This window comes from Lepidochelys kempii, chromosome 23 (genome assembly GCF_965140265.1).
Source record: "Lepidochelys kempii isolate rLepKem1 chromosome 23, rLepKem1.hap2, whole genome shotgun sequence".
Taxonomy (NCBI): domain Eukaryota; kingdom Metazoa; phylum Chordata; order Testudines; family Cheloniidae; genus Lepidochelys; species Lepidochelys kempii.
Window position 1 is genome coordinate 5237689 of NC_133278.1, and position 23901 is coordinate 5261589.

A 23901-nucleotide genomic window follows, 5' to 3' on the forward strand; every position below is an offset into this window, starting at 1 on the left:
AAGTGCCCCAAATCCCACTGCCATGTATTTTTCTCCCCATGAAAAACAACCATGAGGTTGCAAACCAGATAAGCCTCAGCTCCCACAGCTGGGTGTTTTCCCACAACCTCAGCAACAGAGATGCATGAAAGAAGGAATTTGCAATCTCTTTCCCCGCCTCCCTCCTTTAGATATATCCGTATCCCAGAGGCGCTGGTCCCGACTCCACAGTTCAGGTTGAGCTTTCAGAAATTTCTAGTTTCACAGGAGCTTTAAATCTTTATTTTGTACTGATCTCACTGAAATGGTAAAAAAACTCCCACAAACACAGCCTGTCACAGGCAGCGAACCGGAGAAATGACAGGCTGGAAGGAATCTGGTCCAGGCGCCTGCGCTGAGGTTGGACCAAGTGGAGCGCAGTTTGGATGCACCTGGGGGCTTGACGAAAAACAAACTGATGCAGAGAGAATAATAAAGGTTTGTGTCGGCCCTGTGAAATGAAACGGTTTTTTAAATGAAATGGAAAGATGTGTTTCGTTTAGCAATTTTAGCTAACTTAGAAGTAAGGGGGAGAAACACGCAAACTGAAAACCTGAAAAAATTAGTTTCAGGTTGAACGAAAATGGGGCTTTTTTTGTTTGTTTCAGGGAACAAAGATGGAGGGAAAAACCTGTTTAAGTGCAACATGAACTGATATGTTCCCCAGATGTTTTGGTTTGGTCCCTACTTTACTGACGCTACCATCAGCCCTATGACTTCAAAGATCAGGAGTCAGAGACAAAAAAAAAAATCACAAGATTTTTTTCAAGACCCATCTCTGGTGCTTGGGCCTGTCAGTCCATCGCTAGACCTCCCCCCCCACCCCCCCGGTGCTGCCAACTGCCAGAAGTGCAGCGGGTGATGCCAGCCTGGCCCCACTGCAGGGGCAGCTGCCTGACGGCGGGGAGTTTCCAGCTTCTCCCCACAGCCCCAAATTCCAACAAATTAGTTCTGTGTTGTCGTCCCCCCAGCCCCACATCTGTCCTCCCCCCAGCCCAGCAATTAATTACATCCCCCCAAAGCCCCATATCAATTCTCCCCCCACCCCGCACAGCTGCTTTTCCTGCAGCTCATGGGGTTAGTCAACCCGCACATCAGGCCTGGTGTTGCAAGGAAGGAGAGGGGAGCGGAAGTGCCCTGAGCAGCTGAACTCTTCCTATCCCCCCAACCCCAAAACCCCTCTTGGCTCCTTGTGGGGGCAAGAAAAGAGCTATGCCTGCCTCATGCAACAGCTCCAGCTCCCTCTCCTGCCCCCCAGCCTCTGTCCCAATTCCCTCTCCTGTCCCGAGCTTCTGCCCCATCCCCCTCTCCTGCCCTGCCCCCCAGACTCTGCCCCATCCCCCTCTCCTGCCCCCCATCCCGGCCCCAGCCCCATCTCCTGCCTCCCAGCCTCTGTCCCAATTCCCTCTCCTGTCCCAAGCCTTTGCCCCATCCCCCTCTCCTGCCCTGCCCCCCAGACTCTGCCCCATCCCCCTCTCCTGCCCTGCCCCCCAGACTCTGCCCCATCCCCCTCTCCTGCCCCCCATCCCGGCCCCAGCCCCAGCCCCCTCTCCTGCCTCCCAGCCTCCGTCCCAATTCCCTCTCCTGTCCCGAGCCTCTGCCCCATCCCCCTCTCCTGCCCTGCCCCCCAGACTCTGCCCCATCCCCCTCTCCTGCCCTGCCCCCCAGACTCTGCCCCATCCCCCTCTCCTGCCCCCCATCCCGGCCCCAGCCCCAGCCCCCTCTCCTGCCTCCCAGCCTCCGTCCCAATTCCCTCTCCTGTCCCGAGCCTCTGCCCCATCCCCCTCTCCTGCCCTGCCCCCCAGACTCTGCCCCATCCCCCTCTCCTGCCCCCCATCCCGGCCCCAGCCCCCTCTCCTGCCTCCCAGCCTCTGCCCCATCCCCCTCTCCTGCCCCGCCCCCCAGGCTCTGCCCCAACCCCCTCTCCTGCCCCCGAGTCCAGGCCCCAGCCCCACCCGCGCTCCGCCCACTCCGCACGGGCCCCGCCCCCTCCTCGCTTCCCGCCCGCCCCTCCCCCGCCTTGGAACCCGGGCCCGGCTCGTCCTCGCGCCCCGCCGCGCTCCCGGGAGCTCGCGGCCCGCCCGGGAAAGGTGGGGGGGGGCGGGGGTAGGGAGCCTATTCCCCCCGCCCCTCCCCCATCCGCCCCGGGGTCCCCCTCCCTCATCACCCCTTCCCCATCGCCCCCTCTCCCTCTATGGCCCCCCACTGCCCCCTCCCCTGTCACCCCCCCAGACCTTCCCCTCCCACCTCAGCCCCAGGGAGCCCCCTCCCCCCGGTTCCCCCTCTCCCATCACCCCCAAGAGGCTCCTTCTGCCCCCCCCACAGCTCCCCTCCCACTGCACCCCCTCCTCCATCAGCCCACCAGGGAGCCCCACCCTCTCCATTCCCCCCCTGTGGGAGCCCCTGTCACCCCCCCAGGAAGCCTGCTCTCCCCCACTGGTCTCCCATCACCCCACAGGGTACCTCCCCCGACTCCTCCCCATCACTCCCAGGGCTCCCCCCCACATTGTCTCAGGCTCCCCCATTCCTGGGAGCCCCCCCATAACCCCTCAGGGAGCCCCCTCCCCCCCGTAGCCTCTTGACTGCCCACAGCCCCCTCCTGGCATCCCCGCATGTGTTCCAGGCTGGGCCCCCTTACCACTCCCCTGAGATCTTCCCCCCATTTGCCTCTCAGAGCTCCCCCCCACCCATTGCAGGGGATTGGGCCTGTCTCCCTTCCCCCACAGTGCTGGGTCTAGTAACAGCTGCCTCCGTCCTCCGTGCTAGTCTCAGCATTACTGCCCCCTCCCTACTGCATGGGGGGCAATATTTGTCCTCCCCACCAAAAGGAGCAGGTGATATTTGCCCCCCTCCTTTATATCCCTGAGCCTCGCAGGATGGTATTGGTCATATCTGCCCCACCCCCACACTCAGATCAGTTCTCTTCCCCCTTCCTGTGTATCTGCCTCTGATTCTTGCAGCTGATGACATACCCCCCCCTTTACGGCACCCCCTTCACCACCCACCCTCTGTCCAGTGGGGCGGAGGGACAACACATGGGCTCTCCGTTTCCCCATCTCATTCCTGGTCTGGGATCGATTGGAATTCCCCTTCTTTTTCCCTTTGTTCTCCATTGCAGATGTGGGGTCAGGTCAGGCATGCTGGCCCCTGGGAGCCACGTCCTGGCCGCAGCAACTGCCAGCCGCGAACCATCGGAGACGGGTGAGGACATGGGACAGGGCAGTTAGGGCCTATCCCTTCCACGCCAGAGACCAGATTTCCCCTGGCTTTATCCCCTGCCCCCATTCAAAACCCCTTCTTGACACACCAAGTCACTTACGCCAGTGCAAAGCGGTCCCAGAATAGAGTGTTTTATACCCGCTTTGCCCTTGGCAGCTGGGAGTGAAGTTCAGGGGATTTGCCTTCACTTCCTGTCCTAAAGTGCTGTGTTATTGTGCTGTGTGGCGTTAAATAGCTTTCGCAGTCCCAACGGGATACATGCAGTGTGATTTCTCTAAGCAGCTCTATCATTCCTAGAGAGAAAGCGTTGTTAGGATGGAGTCAAGTTTGTCAATATGTATCAGTCGATCAGTGCACGGGGGAAAGGGGTAGCCTAAAAAAAAGCCACCCCCTGCTCCCCGTCAGCTGGCTGGAGTACAGTGATGAGCATTATAACATGTCTTCGCCTTCCACGCCCTTCGTGGCCCATCCCTACCTGACCTAACATCTCTTCTTTGCTATCGAGTTGTTGACCCGCGCCTCTAGTGGGCCCATGGCGCCAGCCTCCGTCACCCACCAGAGAAACTTTCCAGCAAGCATCTTTGTGCTTCCTCCTTTGCTGCCCTTCACGCTTGGGAGGAACTCCCTGTAAACATCTGCAAAGCCGCCTCCTTCAAAACCCACCTCGAAATGCTCCTTTCTGTGATTCCTATCTGAAACTTGACAACAGTCGGGCTGCTGGTGTGCCGAGACCTCGGCCAGTCGTGCTGACCAGCATTGTCTCGTTTCCTTATACTTCCCGTCCATCTGTCTGTCTCCATCTGTTGACCCTTGGCTTGGGGCAGGGACTTTTTCGGTGTTGGTACAGCTCCTGGGTGCGGCGGTACTACAAATAATTAATACTAATATATTCATGGTTGCATTGAGTTCACTTTTGGTTGCTTTAAATAAAAACTGCTTCAACCACTGTTGCACCCTGTGTGGATGCTCTACATTCAATTATAACCAGGCTTATACCAGTTTAGCTTACCTGGGTGAGGAATCAAGCTAAAGCTAAATCCAATTTAGAATGTCCACACAGGGGTTTTGAACTGATTTAACAAAAATCTATTCAAACTTGCACCTTTTGTGAAGATTTTGGAGTCATGATGGATAATCACCTGCAAATGAGCTGTCAGTGGGATGCTGTGGCCAAAAGGGCTAATAGGATCCTGGGGTGTATAAACAGGGGACTCTCAAGTAGGAGCAGGCAGATTATTTTTACCTCTATATTTGACACCAGCTGCTGGAATATTATGTCCAGTTCTGGTGCCCACAATTCAAGAAGGATGTGGATAAACTAAAGAGGGGCCACGCTGCAAGAATGAAGAAAGGCTGGAAACCTGCCGTATAGTGATAGACTCAAAGAGCTCGGTCTATTTAGCTTAACAAAGAGAAGGTGAAGGGGTGACTTGATTAGAATCTATAAATACCTACATGGTGAACAAATATTTAATAATGAGCTCTTCAATCTAGCAGACAAAGGTCTATCCTGATCCAATGGCTGGGAGTTGAAGCTAGATTCATTCAGCCTGGAAATAAGGTTTAAATTTTTAACAGTGAGAGCAATTAATCATGTGAACAATTTAGCAAGGGCCGTGGTGGATTTTCTATAACTGGCAATTTTTGCATCACAATTGGATGGGGTTTTTTTGCAAGATCTGCTCTAGGAATTATTTTGGAGACATTCTCTGGCCTGTGTTATGCAGGGGGTCACAGTGGTCCCTTCTGGCCTTAGAATCTAGGAATCTCTCTATAAACTCCTAGTGGAAATTCACAGATTCAAGGATTCCCAAGGCTTAGAAGGGACCATTGTGATCAACTAGTCTGACCTCATGTAGTTTTTTACCTGGGGGTAGCTAGTTGAGGTCAACTTCAGGGGGATATAGGGTTGATCTCAACTAGCTACATCAAGGTAAAGACTCCTCGTGCCTCGTCTTCGCTAGGAGCTTACAAAGATAGCTGACTCCATGAAAAAGCTCACCTCTTTTCACAGTTAAGGCATAGCCCAGGGAGCTAGATGGATACCATTCCTTCTTGTGCATCCTCAGCCCAACTCTTCGTGTTCCAGTGAGAGGGCCAGTCAATGAGACCTCGTCTCCACACAAAAGTTGTGCTGCTTGAACTGTGCTGGTCTCGCTAAATCAGGACGGTGATTTCAGTATAAATGTGTTTCTACTGGTAATGCTGATTCCTGTAAGGGAAGGGGAATAAGCTATATGGGTGTATGGCACCCTTGTTCCAATATAACGCCATCTGTACTAGGAGTTGTGCCGGTATAACTACACCAGCAAAAATAATCATTCCCCTAACCAACATGATTGTATCAGGACAAAATCCGTGGGTAGAGCAGACCTCAATAATGAGCGCTTTCCAGCAGTAGGTCTCAAAGCGCTTTACAAAGGAGGCCAGTCTCATTATTCACATTGCACAGAGGAGGAGACTGAGGCACAGGGAGGTGACAGGACTGGCGCAAGTTCACCCAAGCCAGGATTAGAACCCGGGACTTCTGAGTGCCAGTCCAGTGCTTGTTTGACTGCCTGTGTGACCTCTATTGGTGGCTACCCAATTTGTGTGAAGCCTGAAAGTAGTAAGTGCTCAGCAGTCAGGAAATGCCACAGTCAAAGTTGCCTGCATAAGCTTAGAGCTGCCCCGTTTGGATGCATGCAGTAGTACGATAGTACCCGGCCCAGTTCCGCAAAAGTATGTAGGGACCAGAGCAGGCCATTCGTCTGCAGTTTCCTGCCTCTTCCCTGAGCTACGCCTGTGCCACTCGTCTATGTAGCTAAGTGAGCTTTGCAGTTGGTCAGAGGGGAGCATTACCAGAAAGGACTTTTTTGCCAGTGGATTTGGAAGCAACTGTTTGACCTTCTTTTATCCCTGAACAGAAAGAGACGTGGTAACTACACCAACATGCTCCGAGAGCTGGCTCAGATGCTGCCTGTTCCTCTGCATACCGGCTACAAAAAGCTTACCAAGGTACTGCCGGCCAGAGTGGGCTGCTGCCCTGACAGCTGCTTCCCCAAGTATAACGTTCTGGAGAGAAGCAAGGGACCATGTTAAAGAAATAATGTGACTCAGAGAAATCATAGGTGAGGCAGGATGGAAGCCAGCCCGCTCTGAGATCTTCAGTCTATTGGAGGAAGAGAGGCTTTGAGCCTTGCTGCTGCTAAACCTCTAGGCTTCTTGAAGGGAACAAACAGCTTGGCACTCTTATGCGATCTTATTCTGGAATAATGACTCTGTTTCAGAAGCATGCTAATTATTCCGGAATACAGTGTCCACAGGGGGAGCTATTCTGGAATTGCTATTCCGGTCAATTTCCCCTGCAGACAAGCCTTTAGACTCTGGGTCTTATATGCAGGCTGCCAACCCCATCCCAGAATAAATCAAGGAGAAGAATTTCCTCACTGAAATCATCCTTGTGGGGTTTTCTAAAAAGCAAATGTGTTGTGGATGGGTCTGTTGGATTTGCAGCCTTGGAGGCTGACGTGCTGTATCTGCCCAACAGCTGCGTCCCAGACATTTGGAGGGGACGCTTTGCCCCACGCTCACGCCTTGCTCACCTGCCTTGTTTCTGTTCTGGGGGGACCCACCATTAAAGATGAAACATGAAATCATGAAACTTGATGACAGTCCTTGGTTTTTCTGCTGAGCCTTCCAGCTCGTACCAACCCTTGGTGATGTGGATACTTACCCTCATTGAACTGGGCAGAAGAGCAACTTAATTCGCACAACAGCCGTCCCGTGGCAGTGAATTGAGTCGAGTAGGAACCAGTGAATTGAGTTGGGTCACCAGTGAACTGAGTTGAGTGGGCACTGAGCAGTCTAGAGGCAAACGGCTCCACATCCCATCCCATGAGCCAACCAGCCCCCCTCATGGTCTTGTTTTGCAGACGGGTCTGTCTTACACAGGTGCACGCAGACTAGAAGGTGTAACTCATTATTACTGATAAGCCTAGAAGAAGGTTCCCAGCCACTCTCCAGCTGTGCAGGGCCAGGGACATTAGTGGCTGTGGATTTTGTTTGTAGAATTCACGTGTTGCCACAGAATTGTGCCACGGGTGCTGCATCTACCAACGCTCCTTGTGAGTATAAAGCCTTTCCCTGAGCGTGTGTTCCCTTTGAAACAGAAGGAAATCCTGTTGTGTGTCCTCTGCTACATTGAGCATCTGCAGGCGAGCATCAGCACCGCCAGGACTCTGCTCCAGCTCCGGCGTGGGGAGAAAGAAGGTAAGGGATCGCGGGCGGTGAAGGGAGATGGGGGAGGGCACAAGGGACGTGAGCTGCCACGTGGAGGGAAGCCAAGGGGCGGTGTAGGGACATGGGTCACAGCAGGGATGTGGGATAAGCCAGAGAGGAGATCCGCTGTACGTGCATTGCTCAGCCAGGGGGGCAACAGGGGCTTCCGAGTAGGAGATACAGTATTTTCTGGGAGTGTTTAACGCAAACCAACTGGAGCTCTGAGAAGCCCCTTGGAAGGTGGTAAGAATTCCCCTGGACAGGGAGCCAGTTCTTCCAAATGCCTTGTGCCTGCAGTCGTTCCGGTCCCCTGTCCTTCTGGCTGCTGGGGGCTATCTGCTCAGTTCTGGAGTATTTATGCAGGTGCTTCCTTTTAGAGCTGCGTGAAGAGTTCAACAAATAGCCCCCCACCCCCCACATACACACCTTGGCCATAGCATGAAGTGACTGGGAAAAGCCCCAGGAGGGTCCTATTCAGTCCAGTGTCCTGGAATCCAGTGCAGGATTGGGCCAGGCGATTTGTGTCCCAGCACTTTGGTCAGAGGATTCTTGGTTTTGGAGTCCTCTGATTTGGTCACATGGGGTTAAGTCAGGCTGGCTGTTAAATTGTGCCCTGTGGGTTTGTCCCACCAGGTGTATTATTATTTTGTATTCTTGTAGCCCGTGGGCTTCACAGGGAACAGGGCCCCATTGCACTAGGTCCTGTACGAGCCCAGAACAAAACCAGTCGCTGCCCCACAGAGCTGACACTTTCATTCTGTATTTTCATTTCCTTGAGACCGGAGACCAGGCCCTGCTCAAACCCCCACCCTCGCCCCTTGACCTTGCCCTGGAGGTCAGGGGGGTGTCTGTGACCCACTCAGTCCTTGACCTTTCCACTGAAATGGTGATCCAGGGGGCCATTTGTGAGGCAAGCCCATTAGGAACTGGAATGGGCCACCCCTTGCCACTTGGTTCACCTGGGCCACCAAACAGCTGCCGGGGGTGGTGACTTTTGAATGCTGCTGGGCGGGCGTTGCATTCGCGTGGCTGCCCCTGGAGGGATCAGTTCCGTCTCCAGACCCACACTCCGTGGGCACTGTGGCTGTGACAGGCTCCTCTGACTCCGGGGCCGTCCGCGCTGCAGCTGGGAGGTGTAATTCCCAGCTCAAACAGACGTATGGGCTAACTCTACTCCAGCTAGCATGCCAAAAATGGCAGCGTGGCCGTGGCATCATGGGTGCTGGGACGGGCTGGCCGCTCCAAGTACAGCCCCGTCTGAACCTCAAGGTGTGTACTCAGGTGGCCACCGCTGCCGTCAGAGCCATACTGCTGCTTTTAGTGCACCAGCTCAGTGGTTCTCCACCAGGGGTACGCAGAGGTCTTCCAGGGGGTACATCAACTCATCTAGGTATTTGCCTACTTTTACAACAGGCTACGTAAAAACCCTAGCAAAGTCAGTACAGACTACAATTTTATACAGACAATGATTTATTCGTATTGCTCTATATTCTATACACCAGCAGTTCTCAAACTTTAGTAACCCGAGGACACCCATTTTGATTTTAAAAAATTTCGTGAACTCCCAAGACCCAAACGCTCAGCCCAAGGCCCCACCCCCACTCCACCCCTTCCCCCACCCCACTGCATCCCTGCCCCCCCACCCCCGCCTCTTTCTGCCCCCTCCCCCGAGTGCGCCTGTCCCCGCTCCTCCCCCTCCTTCCCAGCACCTCCTGCACCACGCTGAACAGCTGTTCCCCGGCTTGCAGGAGGCACAGGGAGGGAGGGGGAGGATTGGATCAGCAGGGCCCGTGGACCCCAGTTTGAGAAACGCTACTATACACTAAAATGTAAGTACAATAGTTATATTCCAATTGATTTATTTTATAATTTATGGTAAAAATGAGAAAATCAGCAATTGTTCAGTAACCTTGCGCTGGGACACTTTTGTATTTTGATGTCTGATTTTGTAAGCAAGTTGTTTTAAAGTGAGGTGAAACTTGGGGATACGCAAGACAAATCAGACTCCTGAAAGGGTTACAGTAGGCTGGAAAGGTTGAGAGCCACTGCCCTAGCTTGAGCAGGGCTAACGTGGACCTCTACACAAGCTGAGTGATCGTCAGCTGTGTTTTTTTCTCTCTCCCTTTTCGGCCCGGGGTCCTTGCGAGCCAAAGTGGTTGCTGGAGGGGGGGAGTTCTGACCTGCTCTGCTCTCCCCTCGTCCTGCAGAATTTGAAGCGGGTGCGTTCAGATGTGCAGAGATGTCTGCCTGTCAGCGAGGGCGTGGAGACGGCACTCCGCCCATCACCCCGCAGAGGAGGAGAGCCAAGCTCCTGAACGTTGGCAAGAAACCCCGCAAAGGAAAGCGATCCTGCAGATCAGGTTGGGACAGAAGCGATAGCAGCCATTCCCCCTAGCCTCGCTCTGCAGAGCGATCTCTCCTCCTCCCCCCGCCCTTTCCTGTGGGACAGGCCCATCTCTGCTGCATTGGGACAACCAAGGGGAAGAAGGGGAGATTTCTTAGGAGAGGCAGCTCTTCTCCAATGGCCGGACCCCCTTCTGTGCTCACGTTGCTCTCCATGCTTCGCTTTGGCCAGCCCTGGCTTTTGACTTCATTTTGAACATCCTGACCCCTTGCCTTTGGCAGGGCAGAGCACCGGACCCCCACCTGGAAAGTCACTGGCCATTTTCCCCTAGGAAGGCCCTACAGCACTCAGGGTACATCCGCACTGCAGCTGGGAGGTGTCATTCGCAGCCTGGGTAGATGTACACAGTACGCTGCTGTTCAGTATTTTCATTACGGACGTGGGTAATGGAGAGGAGAGGATGCTTATAACATTTGCGGATGACACCAAGCTGTGGGGTGGGGGAGGTCTGCAAGCACTTTGGGGGACAGGATTAGAATTCAAAGCAACCTTGACAAATTAGAGAATCGGTCTGAATGCGACAAGATGAGATTCAATGAAGACACGGGCAAAGTGCTGCACTTGGGAAGTGCACCACTACCAAATGGGGACTAACTGGCTCGGCGGTCAAACTGCAGGAAAGGATCCGGGGTCATAATGGATCACCAGTGGAATCTGAGTCAGCGATGTGACGCAGCGGCTAACCAGGCTAATATGGTTCTGGGTGTATTAACAGGGGTGTCGTATGTAAGTCGCAGGAGGTAATTGTCCTGCTCTGCTAGGTGCTGTGAGGCCTCAGCTGGAGGGCTGGGTCCAGTTCTGGGTGCCGCACTGTAGGAAAGATGTGGACCGATTGGAGAGATTCCAGAGGAGAGATACTAAGACGATCCAAGGTCTAGAAAACCTGACCTAGGAGGAAAGGTTAAAAAAACTGGCAACATTTAGTCTTGAGAAAAGAATCATAGAATCATAGAATATCAGGGTTGGAAGGGACCCCAGAAGGTCATCTAGTCCAACCCCCTGCTCGAGCAGGACCAATTCCCAGTTAAATCACAGGGAGGCCCTGAGAACAGTCATCAAATACACTAAGCACTGTTATAAAGAGGGGGATTGATTGTTCTCTGTGTCCACTGAAGGTTGGCCAAGAAGCAATGGGCTTAATCTGCAGCAAGGGAGATTGAGGTCAGATATGAGGGGAAGTTTTCTAACTCTCAGGGCAGTTCAACTCTGGAACAGGCTTCCAGGGTGTGGGATCCCCGTCCAGAGAGGATTTTAAGACCAGGCTGGACAACCCCCTGTCAGGGCTGGTCTTGGTTTGCTTGGTCTGGCCTCAGGGCAGGGGGCTGGGCTCGATGACCTCTCAGCCGGACATTTCTCTGATTCCATGACACACGTGCTAGCTCTGCTCAAGCCGGCGTGCTTCCCTAGGATCTTGGACCCGGTGGTCCTCAGGCAGCTAGCTCAAGCCTGTGCCACGGTTGCCAGATTGCTGTTTTTTAGTGCGCTGGCTTGAGCAGAGCTAGCTCATGTACATCTGCGTGAGGTGGGAAGAAGGCCTCCCAGCAGCCTCCGTGTCACAGATCTGAGATTACCTCCAGAGCGTCAATTGGTGAGTGTGGCTAGCAGGGGCTGCTGTTACATTTGTGAAAAACTCTCCCTCTTCTCCCCCCACCCCTCCCGTCCCGTGCATGTGTCATCCCCGTAAGGGTCAGGATCCCAGCTCACCTCCTAGGTTTCTTGCCATGGAATGAGGTAGCTGGGTCTTTGGGTTGCTTGACCCAGCAAAGGGCTGATGCAGGGAAATGATTAGTGTAGCTTAGAGTGGGAGGAGGGCTGGGAGCCAGGACTTCTGCGTTCTCTCCCCAGCTCTGGGAGGAGAGCGGGATCTAGTGGTTAGAGCAGGGGGGAACTGTGAGCCAGGACTCTGGGGTTCTCTCCCCAGCTCTGGGAGAAGAGTGGGGTCTAGTGGTTGGAGCAAGGGGGCTGGGAGCCAGGACTCCGGGGTTTTCTCCCCAGCTCTGGGAGGAGAGTGGGATCTAATGGTTAGAGCAGGGGGGCTGGGAGCCAGGAGGTTCTCTCCCCAACTCTGGGAGGGGAGTGGGGTCTAGTGGTTGGGGCAGGGTAGTGGAAGGCAGGACTCTTGGGTTCTGGACCTAATTCTGCCACTAACTTGCTCTGTGACCTTGGGCATGTCCCTTAATCTCGCCATATGTCAATTTCTCCAGCTGGCCTGTTAGCATTTCCCTTGCTCCTGGTAATCTTATGTTTCCTTCTCTCCCGGTGAAGCTTGCTGAGCTGATGTCCGGGAAGCCTAGGGCGGTGTGCGGCACAGGGGTGTTACCTTGGAGCTCTTGGGGAAGGGGCGTCCTCACAAGCTGAGCTTGGAGCTGACGGGTGCCCAGGGCAAGTGGAATGTTCCTCGTGCCTGAGCTGCACTGTGTGGCGATGCACCTCGGGGCTCACCTGGCTCCGTGTCCTAGGTGAGTTGCTGGGAAAGCAGAGACACAGTCCGGCCTAGAGTACTGTGCCCTTTCCCTTCGCAGAGCAGCATGGGGTGAACAAGGAGATGCGTCGGAGCCTGAGCCTGGGGGAATCGCCCTGGCAGTCTGGGCAGCGCACAGAGGCAGATCTGCACGCGGCAGGCGAAGGGGCCGTGCTTTCTCCTGGCATGAAGCAGCTTCTGTTCCAGTTCAGCCGAAGGGACCCGGCGCTGGGGTCTCGCCAGCCCACAGGCAGCGCCTTCCTGGACAGGGGCAAAGGTGGCATTCCCGACTGTGCAGCAGGTTTGGTCCCTCTCTGTCCTTTGCTGGACACCTCCTGCAGGACTGGGTGAGAGATGGGAGCTGATGGGAGCTCGCCCGTCGCTCGGGTCAAGGGAGTGTCTCACCCCCGCCACGTTCGCCGTGCACGGGGCCTCTGGGGAGCATCAGCTCTCGCCATGCACAGGGGTCCGTGGCAACACAGGGTGTGTGTGAAATCCAGGCCCTCATTAACAGAGATTATGCACCAGATCCCCAGCTGCCCATTTCCACCCACAGAGCATCTGGCCCCGTTCCTATAAGAAGCCATGGCCGTAGCGTCCATAATCTGGGTTGGATCCGTGGTAACCTTGAGTCTCCTCTGCTGGGGGTCGCGGTATCTGGTGGAGCAGGACCAAAGCATGCATGTGCATTTGCAGATTGGTGCGTAGGCTGTGACCGAGAGGGGAGCCAGGAGGAGGATGACATCTGCTCTACCTGCGAGGCTCAGCTGATTTACCGGGAGCAGCGTCGGTACGACGGACCGGACCTTGCTCTGCTGGGGTAAGAGCTGGTGCGGGAGCTTGACCACAGAAACTTGTGGCTCTGGTGACTTCAAGGCGGCTCTGCCAATTTGCACTTGCTAGGGATCTGGTCTGGAGCCGCCATCCAGCCAGGGTGCAGCGTTTTCAAACCCTGACTCCAGATTGCTGCTGGGAGCTCCCTCCACAGCCAGCACTTCTGCCCCGCTCCCCACAGTGCTCCCTGCTGGGGGAGGCTGGGACTGGAGTAGCTGGGAGCTCTGCCCCCAGCCAGTGCTCCACCCCTGCTCCCCACAGCACCCCCTGCTGGGAGAGGCTTAGACTGGAATAGCCTGATGCTGCCCCACTCCCTACAACGTCCCCGGCTGGGGAGGCTTAAACCAGAATAGCCTGGCATTCTCCACAGCACCTCCTGCTGGACGGTCCCCCTAGTTTTCGCCCCTGCAGCGTGCTTAGCAAAGGGGAAGGCTCCCGCAGCCGTACCTGGCAGAAGGCGAGGCTGGGTCTTACGTACAGTTGGGTTCTCTGCCATGTGCCTGCTGGCTCGGCTATAGCCTGCAGACAGCCAGAAGGAGAGGCCTGTTCCCGGCCGGCACTTCTCAAAGAGGATCAGCCGTAGTGCCCAGAGCAGGTCTCCCCGGTTCCAACCCTCCCTGGGCGGGAGGCTGCAGCTGAAAATCTCCAGGAAGCTGGGGTCCGCCCTACCCCACTGCACAACTGGGCCCTAGGACACTAGGAGCTGCTTTCAAAACCCCCTGTGTTTGGTCCAGCCCCTTGCGGCCAGCTGCACAGAGCTGCAAGCAGTTCTGTCTGGGGCTCTGGGAGAGAAGAGACAGAGCAGCAATCCAAGGCCGTCTCTAAACTGCTCTTCCAGGCAGGAGCTGGTGCAGTATTATTCCTGCGGGGAGGAAGAAGAAGATGGGCTGGATGCTGGTCCTTGGCTCTCAACCCAGTCCCCTGTGTGTAGTTCCCATGGTGAGTACTGCTGTAGACTAGAGCGTGCAGAGATGGCAAAGGCCCCTTAGGCTGCACCAAATTGCTGCTCTTCATGTAGCTAAGTAGCACCCGCCAAGGTGGTTGTGTTGGGTACCAAGCATCTGTGTGTCCAGGCTCTGTGAGACAGACCTCGTCAGTACTTTCAGACCTGAAAGGTCCCCCCATCTAACAGCACAGTGTGTTCATTGACAGACAGCTGGAAAAAGGGATATGGACATATCAGCTGCATGTGTCCTTTTTAAACTTTATTGTTTTGATATCAAATACAAACACACAAGGAAACACAATGAATGGAAACACATGCACAAGAGGGAAATAACGCATAACAAAATTCGATGTTGGTTATTTGCAAAACCTGGGGGGGAACAACCAAAAAACCCTGAACATGCAGAGGTCATGCAGGGCATCGGTTATTAAAGGGGCTAAATAAGTGAGAACATAACCTCTGATTATCGGGGTGGGGGAAGGGGGGCAGAGATTATAGGTCCCGGCTGACAAGTGGTAGAGGAAGTTAACAAGCGTCCTTTAAATAATAAATCCAGCAGCATCTTAGTGGTCCAAGTTAGTCTATTTCCTGGAAGTCTCCAGCTTTGCTGCTGAGGAGCAGCCCAAGTTCTCCTGGCTGATTATGGGGACAGAGGGTAGCAGAAATGTAGCCAGTGAGATTCCTGTGTAAATGATGTTTTGGTTCACAGGCAGCTCACTCCTGTGCTCTCCCGGGAGCGGAGGCCAAATCGGGGCTTGCTGGGCCAGTAAGGATCTGGGCTTGAGCCCCTCGCTGTTCTCCTCTCCTGGACGGCTGCTTCCCGGTCATATTCTGCAGGGGGGGTCAGAGGAGCTATCCCAAGGTAAAGGGGGTCCACGTCCCTCCTTGCGGCCGGAGGCGTCTGAGGGGCTTGCCGGGATCGGTTGTGGTGATTCCCAGGAGGCGAGCAACGAACCGTGCCATGCAAGGGAGGCGGGGAGCAAATGAGAGCTGTGCAGCATGCCTTAGAAAGGACAGAGCACGTTGCTGTCATTACAGCTTATGGGAGCGTTGTTGGGATCCCAAGAGGGGGGCTGGATTCTCCTGTTGCCAGTCACTCTCTCCCAGATCACAAGGGAGCCTACTACATCCACGCCATAGTGCACAAGACAATCGAGAGTTAACCGCCCCTCCCCTCTTTTTGTGTGATCTCTACCTAACGTGTCTGGGGGCACCATGCCATCATTACTGTGTGGCCACGTGCTGTGTACCGGAGCCATTCAGCAGTGGCACGTTACCGGCTTTGTCAGCCAGACCTTTCCTTATATGTGGGCAGCATCCGTATATTTATCTGGCTCCAATCACTGTACTGTCTGGGCACCTCCTGATTCTTCATGTGGTTCTCCTGGCACACTCCTGTGTGGCTGAGCAGGGCTAGTCTCTCCACTGTACAGATGGAGAAATTGAGGCACAGATCCTTAAAGATATTTAGGCGCCTAACTCCCATTGATGTGAATTACCTTTGAGGAACCAGGGGCTGACGTGGCTTGCCCAGGGTCCCACAGGCAGGCTGGAGCAGAACAGAGAATCCAACCCAGGCCTCCCAAGTCCCAGGCTAGCAGCCCTAACCGCTGGGCCATCTTTCATCTCCAGCCATCCAACCGCGGTAGAGTCTAGAAGCGCCAAAGCGGGATTGGGGCCCCTTGTGTCAGACGCCGTACGAAGTCCTTCCACCTGCCACAGGCTTCAGCGGAGGTTGGGCTGCAGGGATTGACCCTGTGCGATTTCAGCAGAAGGAGCTGGTTGGCCATGTCTACATGGCGAGTTAGTGTCACAAGCTAGGGTGTGAATCTGCTGTGCACCCACTTACTGCTCAGTTACACCCTGAGTGGACAGTGCTACAGTGCAAGGGAAGTCCCAGACTGTGTTTTCCACTGGGAACATGCCCCAAGAGCAACGGTTCTCAAACTGTGGGGCAGGCCTCCCAAGGGAGGCAGGGGAATGTGTCAAAGAAGGCGTGAGCTATATGCTTTTCTTTTTTGTGTGTGAGTGGGGGGGAGAGAGCTCTGGCTGTCACCCCTGGGTGGCTGGGGCTTGTGCAGAAGGGCTGTGAACACTGGGGATGGGGGGATAAAGGGGATGGCTGGAGCCCTGCCACCCAGACTCTCTCCTTTTCCTCCCGCAAATCCCTCACCTGCAGGCGGCGAGGCTCTGGCTGCCAGCCCCAAAATGGCAGCAGCAGTACAGAAGTAAGGGTGGAAATGGGGCACTACGTCTGCTGTGGAAAGTGATATTGATGAATGTGGCTTTTCACATTGCCACCCTTACTTCTGCACTGCCTCCAGAGCCGGGCGCCGGGCCAGCAGCCGCTGCTCTCCGCTCTGCCTCCAGAGCCGGGCGCCGGGCCAGCAGCCGCTGCTCTCCGCTCTGCCTCCAGAGCCGGGCACCCGGCCAGCAGCCGCTGCTCTCCGCTCTGCCTCCAGAGCCGGGCGCCCGGCCACCAGCCGCTGCTCTCCGCTCTGCCTCCAGAGCCGGGTGCCCGGCCACCAGCCGCTGCTCTCCGCTCTGCCTTCAGAGCCGGGTGCCCGGCCACCAGCCGCTGCTCTCCGCTCTGCCTTCAGAGCTGGGCGCCCGGCCAGCAGCCATGGAAGGCCATGGGAGATCTGCTCTGATGTTACTTGTTTCGAAGGGGTGTGTCTTGTTCTCCGGCAGGTTTGTTTGAGGACGTGTGTCTGAGCCCAGAGTCGGCTGGTTCCTCGGACAGCCTGGCTGGGACCCTGCTGAGAAAGGTGGGCAGGGGGGAGCCCCTTCCTGAGTCCCCTGTCGGCCCCTCTCCCTCTCCCTGTCAGCAGGCAGAACCCGCCTCCCGGCTGCATATTGTCGTACAGCCTCCTCTGGTGCTACAAAGTCAGGCTCAGATGTGGATGATCATAATAACGGCCCTTAGCATCAGTAGGTCTCACAGTGCTGCACAAAGGAGGACCAGTACCATTATCCCTGTGTTCCAGGTGGAGAAACCGAGGCACAGAGCGGGGAAATGACTTGCCCCAGGTCACCCAGCAGGGCCGGAATTAGAGCCCACCTCTCCCGAGCCCCCGTCCAATGCTCTGTCCATTAGGTTGCTCTTACCTGCTGGCTGTGAGTGGCCTATGTGAAGTGGCCACCCACGGGCATGGGCGCTATCCTCACCACCACCATCGCAGCTGGCATTAATCGGGCCTCCTTGGGGGCAGCTGTAGAGAGGGAGGCCAAGGGTCGAATGAATCGTGTGACCCCTCCATGAAACATGCTGGTGGAGGGGAATGTGGGGGAGCTTTGCCCTGCTGCTGGGGTCTGGAGCTGCGAGGTTCTCATCCCCCTTTGTTATTTGTGCTGGAGACCCCGCTTGGGGCCCTGTAGTGCTGAGCGCTCTCCATATCCATACTAAAGCCAGACTTGCTGCCCCAAGGGGTTTGCAACCAGCCCTGTAAGGAGAGACTGCAGGGAAGCATTGGAGAAGGGCTTGCCTGTAGAATGGAAATCATCTGGGGCGGGTGAAACCTGCTGCATTCCTCGCTGAAGATTGAACAGCCCAGGCCTGGGAGGATTAGACAGGCCATTCAAGGCTTATGGACACAGGCCGAGATTTTCCCACACGCCTGTGGCCAGCCTGGGCGTTGTAATGGGAATCAGGCTCCCGGATCCCTTCTGAACATTTCAGCCTTAATGTTTCATTGGCCGTGTTCCTCTCCCCTCCCTCACATCCTTCTCAGCACGACCCTCATCAGACCCTTCCGGACACTCCGCTGAACTCCCGCAATCTCTTCCAGTCCACCTTCTCGCTGGATCATTGCTACCTCTCCTACAGCGAGGCGAGTAAAACCGATTCCAGCCCCAGCTCAGGAGTGACGGAATTAATGGGGGTGTGGAGTGGGCAGCTCTTGCAGGAGGTGAGAGGATGGGGTGGGGGTGGGGGGGAAGGAAGGAGGGAGGGGTCATGGCGCTGCCCTGTAGACTGTGAAAGGGGGGAGAAGATGGGTTTTGGGGGGCAGGGGTTGAAATCTTGCAATCTTAGGGTAACAGAATGGGAAAAGGCAGATGTACATAGTGGCTGTATAAGGACTGGATGAGACACCAAGCCTCTGATCTGGCTGGAAGCGGAGCCCGCTTGGGTGTTCTCTCCCTTCCACTCCAAGGCTGAGGCTTCCAAAACTGCTTTGGGGATTTAGACCTGCAGCCCCCAGTGAGGCTTGTGCCACTTCCTTTCCCCGGTGTCCCAATCTCAGGGGCCTGCCTGGGTGTTTGCCCACCACACCCCCCTCTTTCTCCGCCCGCCAGGGTTCCAGCCCTGGACCGGCTCGCTCCATGTCCTCCAGTGACGAGAACAGCGACAGCACCTGGATCCCTTACAAGCGGACGAAGCTGCCACCTGCTGCCAGCCGGAAAAGGAAGAAGGGGGAAGGCGGGCGGCAGCCGGAGGGCTCCAGCAAGTCCCGGTCCCCCTTGCAGCTGAAGAAGAAATGTGTCAATGGGTTCATCATGTTCTGCCGGCTGAACCGCAAGCAGTACATTTGGTAAGCAGGAGGGGGTGCTGAGTCACGGGCTGGAGAGCGGAGCTTGACCCAGCTGGCCCTGTGTCCAGGCACTATGGCCATGGCTCAGCAAAGCGCTCGAGCGTGAGCATTAATTTTAAGCATGTGCTCTAGGTTTCATTGGCTTCAATAGGACTTAGGGAATGTAAGATCCAGGTTCTTATTGCTACTTATTATTTGTATTACGGTAACACCTAGGGGCCCCCAGTCATGGACCAGAACCCTATTATGCCTGGCGCTGTACATTGTTTATTGCTATTAGGTGTATTACGGTAGCACCTAGGCCCGAGTGACGGACCAGGCCCTCGTTGTGCCAGGCGCTGTACAAACACAGAACACAAAGACAGTCCCTGCACCAAAGAGCTGACACTACAAGTATCAGACCAGAGTCACCTGATGGAGACCGACAGAGCACTAGTGCGGTGCAGCAGCTAATGTAGTCCTTGGCTATACAAGCAGGGGAATATAGCCTAGAAACGGGTGGAGGGCAGTTACCTCTGTATATGGCAGGGAGACCATTACAGGGATGCTGGGGCCAGTTCTGGCGTTCCCACTTCCAGCAGGATGCTGGAGGGTTGAGCTGCGGGAATGATCCATGATCTGGGACACCTGCCTCAGAGATGGCTCGATCGGTTTCATTTAACCAGTTGACCTTGCTCCCGGGCTGTCAGCCGCTCTGTGGGGAGGAGATTGCTACGAGCAAGGGGACAAAGGCAGAGCAAGATCTGAGGGATAGGAACTGAAGTGAGAGAAATTCCGAATAGAAACAAGAAGGGAGGGGAATTAACTGCTGCAACAACCAGCCCAGGGTCTGGGGAGGTTCACATTTGGAGTCTTTACATCAGGTGGGACATCATTCTAAAAGATCTGCTCTAACTCGAGCCGGCTCAGAGTGCAAACCGCTGGGTGGGGTCTCTGGAGACCTGATGGTCAGAACGGTCCCTTCAGGCCTTACCATCCATGACGGAAGCCGTACGCCAACGCCCTATCACCAACACCTTTCAGCCACTCCTTTTCCCTTGGCACAATCCCAGGCTGGATATTTTTAGTGCCCTTGTGGCGGGACTGACCTGCTGGATCTCAGCACGCAGCTGTGGTCCATAGCAACCAGCTGGAGAGAGCAGGTTGTTTGGGTTTCGTTCCCCTGAACGTTTAACATCTGTGTCCATGGAGAAGGCAAGGCGGGTGGAATGTGTATACAGCTGCTGGGTATTGCCTCGGCAACCCACGCTGGTAGGCCAGGCAGACGTGTGCTGCTGGGAGAACTCTGAGTTCCTGGTGCTCTCTCCCCTCAGCGCCTGCCCGGGGATGGCGTCCACCGCAGCCACCAGGGAGCTGGCACAGCTGTGGCGCACCATGACAAAACAGGAGCGGAGGCCCTACTGGTAAGGCTGGCATTCGGAGAACCCCATCAGAGCCATGGGAGTCAGTCTGGTGTGGGGGGAGATCTGCTGGGGAAGGTGCCAACTTCCACCACGGGCTGTTCTGGCCCAATGTTGCAGCTGCTCTTTGTATTACACTAGCATCTATAGGTCTCAACCGAGATCAGGGCCCCGTCGGGCCGGGCGCTGCCCAGACACCCAGTGACCGAGATCAGGGCCCCGTCGGGCCGGGCGCTGCCCAGACACCCAGTGACCGAGATCAGGGCCCTGTCGGGCTGGGCGCTGCCCAGACACACAGTGACCGAGATCAGGGCCCCGTCGGGCCGGGCGCTGCCCAGACACACAGTGACTGAGATCAGGGCCCCGTCGGGCCGGGCGCTGCCCAGACACACAGTGACCGAGATCAGGGCCCTGTCGGGCCGGGCGCTGCCCAGACACACAGTGACCGAGATCAGGGCCCTGTCGGGCCGGGCGCTGCCCAGACACACAGTGACTGAGATCAGGGCCCCGTCGGGCCGGGCGCTGCCCAGACACACAGTGACCGAGATCAGGGCCCTGTCGGGCCGGGCGCTGCCCAGACACACAGTGACCGAGATCAGGGCCCTGTCGGGCCGGGCGCTGCCCAGACACACAGTGACCGAGATCAGGGCCCTGTCGGGCCGGGCGCTGCCCAGATACACAGTGACTGAGATCAGGGCCCCGTCGGGCTGGGCGCTGCCCAGACACACAGTGACTGAGATCGGGGCCCCGCCGGGCCGGGGGTTGCCCAGACACCCAGTGACTGAGATCAGGGCCCTGTCGGGCCGGGCGCTGCCCAGACACCCAGTGACCAAGATCAGGGCCCCGTCGTGCCGGGCGCTGCCCAGACACACAGTGACCGAGATCGGGGCCCCGTTGGGCCGGGTGCTGCCCAGACACACTGTGACTGAGATCGGGACCCCGTCGGGCCGGGTGCTGCCCAGACACACAGTGACTGAGATCGGGGCCCCGTTGGGCCGGGCGCTGCCCAGACACACAGTGACTGAGATCGGGGCCCCGACGGGCCGGGGGTTGCCCAGACACACATTGACCGAGGTCAGGGCCCTGTCGGGCCGGGGGCTGCCCAGACACACACTGACCAAGATCAGGGTCCCATCACGCTGGGCACTGCACAGAGTTAGACACCTCCTGCCCTGAAGAGCTTGCAGCCTGAACGGACAGCAATGGGAGGGGAGACAGTGTCTCAGGAAGGTGCAGTGACTTGCCTCCAGTCACCCAGCAGGCCAATGACAGAGCCAAAGGTTACTCGAGTCCCAGTCCAGGGACCTTCCAAGGGACCCCATTACCCCTAAAGTCTGCCTTAGTCCTGCCACACAGGGGTCACCTCAGGGGCTCCCAGGGGAGCGGATTTTGCCACATGGACAGTTGTCCACTAGAAGTTGAGATTCCCCTAACTCATTACACATAGGAGCCAGTAGAGTGAGATCCAGCCACTGCTGGCCTGGTGGGTTCACACCAGGGACCTAGAAGTGAAAAGCTTCCAATTCCATCCCCTGTCCCCAGGGAGATGCTGGTGAGCAGAGAGCCTAAAATGGAACAGGATTGGATTCTTAGCACCAACTAAGCCTAAATGGGATGTAAATAAGTACTATAATCCCCTCCCAGCCCCCTGCTCTAACCAGACACCACTCCCCTCCTAGAGCTGGGGATAGAAGTCCTGACTCCCAGCCCCACCTCTCACTTGCTATATCACCCACCATAGGTGGGATTAGAACCCAGGAGTCCTGGCTCCCAACCACAAATGCCCTTTATTATCCACTGAATTACACCTGCTGGCTGTCCGTGGCATGTGGCTGTCCCATCCTGGGCTATACGGGAAGAGTTTTATCAACCTCTAGGCTCAAGGCAATTGATCAGGCCGGGCGGTTATTTGCCAACAGCCCATGGGACGGACGGTGATGAGCCCATAGAGGAAACGGGCGCAGAGAGCCATCTGGTTGGATTTCACCTCTTTCTTCCAGCGTCAAGGCCCGGAGGTTCAGCAGGCTGAACAACCGCATCGTGAAGCAGGACTTCTCCAGCGGGGGAGAGGAGGAGGAGGAGATGGAGGCTCCTAAACCATTTCATTTGCTGCTGGCCGAGAAATCCCTCGGTTCCCGGGACCTGGGACCGCCAGCCCCGCCCTGCTCGCTCCCACACCCAGCCCCGGAGTCTGTGTGACGAAGGGCAGTGCAGGGCCCCTCCCACCCAGTGTGCTGGGGCCCCCATCCCCTGATGTGGCACCTCTTCCTTCCTTTGGAGACACTTGCTGCTCCATTGAAATGAACGAGGGTGCTTGGGAACAGGCAGAGGCTACAGCGTGCGTGTTGCCGTTGGGAGACAAGGCTTTGGGGTTTGTAGACTGGCCTCTTGTTTTAGCTCTGGCAAGGAGAAATTGTGTATGGGTGTGGCGGAGTGGCTCATGTTTTTAATTAAAATCCTATTTATTCTGATAGTTTTCCGCCATAACTACACCACTGTGCCGATCAGAGAGCACCGACCCCGGGCTGCCCATAGGTCTGGTCAGTTCCAAACTGCCCTGTCCAACCAGCTAAGGGAGGGTTGCTTGGGCATAAGGGTAGCCGTGGTTAAATGGAGGATTAGAGGGCCCCCCCCCCAAAGAAAACCAAACCGTCCTCCACTGGTTCAGGCCAGACTTGTATTGGATTCTGTTCGTTGCTTGAATAGTTTGACAGCTGTTATATGTATGTATGTATTTATTTATTTATTGGTTTTAGAATAAAGCTCATTTGTGGGTTTCCTGGCTCCGGTCCGAGGTCTCAGACCCTCCTGGGGCAGCCCCATTCACCACTCCTCCTGGGTTTATTCAAAGCAGGAAGAGCAGCAGGGGTTGTGGTTGGGCTGAAAACTCTTCCTTTGTTCAGCCACTGAGCTATCAGAAGGGGATATTTTAGATAAGGGTTTCCCAAAGTGTGGGGCACACGCCCCTATGGGGACACATGATGGACTGGTTGGAGGGTGCACTCACGCAGCTTCGTTGTCTTCCAGAATCTCGCATGAGTCTCTAGCTCTTACGGCTGTGAAGGAAACCTGGAAAACACGCTCCAGGTACCCTGCTTCTGATTCCTGGCTCTTTTGGCTCTGGCCTCCGGCTTCTGGCTCTGGGTCTGAGCCTTGGGTCCATTTCCCAACTCCTGCTGTGACCGCTAGGCCTGACTGCCCCAAGCCCTGGTTCCTGATGCCTGACTCCCATTGAAATCAGTCCTTTGAGCCCTGGGGCCTTGGCCGCTAGAACAGGGCTAACACCCCCACCTGCAGGCTCTGCAGTGACCAGGAGGTCTCTGGCGCTCGCTCACACCTCAGCGCTCCCTAGCAGCACCAACTGGATCACCGCTACAGCCTGGGTCTGCCGTGGCCAGCTCCCATCCGAGCAGCTAATGCCATGGCGGCTGCTTCCTCGGGGCTGCCACCACCCCAGCTGGCCTGGCTCTGGTGCTCCCTGTCCTCGGCTGGCGCAGCGGTGATGGTGGTGTCCCTCCGTCTGCCTGGTGAGTGATGCTGTCACACCGGTCCCACGGGTGGTTTCCAGGAGGGCCGAGGCTACGCAGAGGTGGGGCCGGCAGCTGGCCCGGGCAGAATTCCCGCCCTGCTCTCTCTGCCCGCTAGCCAGGGCCTGTGCCAAGTGGATCCAGCTCAGACGGAAGAGATCCTTAACCCCAGCACCTTCCACCCCCTGATGTTTCTCACCTCTGCCTGTTGCAGGCAAACTGCAGGGGGAAGTTTCCTACCCCCTATTCTGCTCCTCTGCCAGGCCTGATCCAGACCAGCTGCTCCTGGAATTTAGGACC

The 23901-nt window shown here is 56.2% G+C and overlaps 1 protein-coding gene across 1 annotated transcript; it reads left to right on the forward strand.

Moving 5' to 3' along the window:
* The first annotated feature begins 400 nt into the window (after nt 1-400).
* On the forward strand, nt 401-22851 carry MEIOSIN (meiosis initiator). Its single transcript, XM_073321873.1, has 14 exons — nt 401-456; nt 3137-3219; nt 6144-6234; nt 7389-7488; nt 9705-9857; nt 12424-12663; nt 13059-13182; nt 14035-14135; nt 14852-15004; nt 16834-16910; nt 17874-18050; nt 18439-18674; nt 19988-20077; nt 22075-22851. Exons 2-14 carry the CDS (start codon nt 3137-3139, stop codon nt 22271-22273), a joined length of 1824 nt encoding a protein of 607 aa, XP_073177974.1. The 5' UTR covers nt 401-456; the 3' UTR covers nt 22274-22851.
* Nucleotides 22852-23901: the final 1050 nt, after the last annotated feature.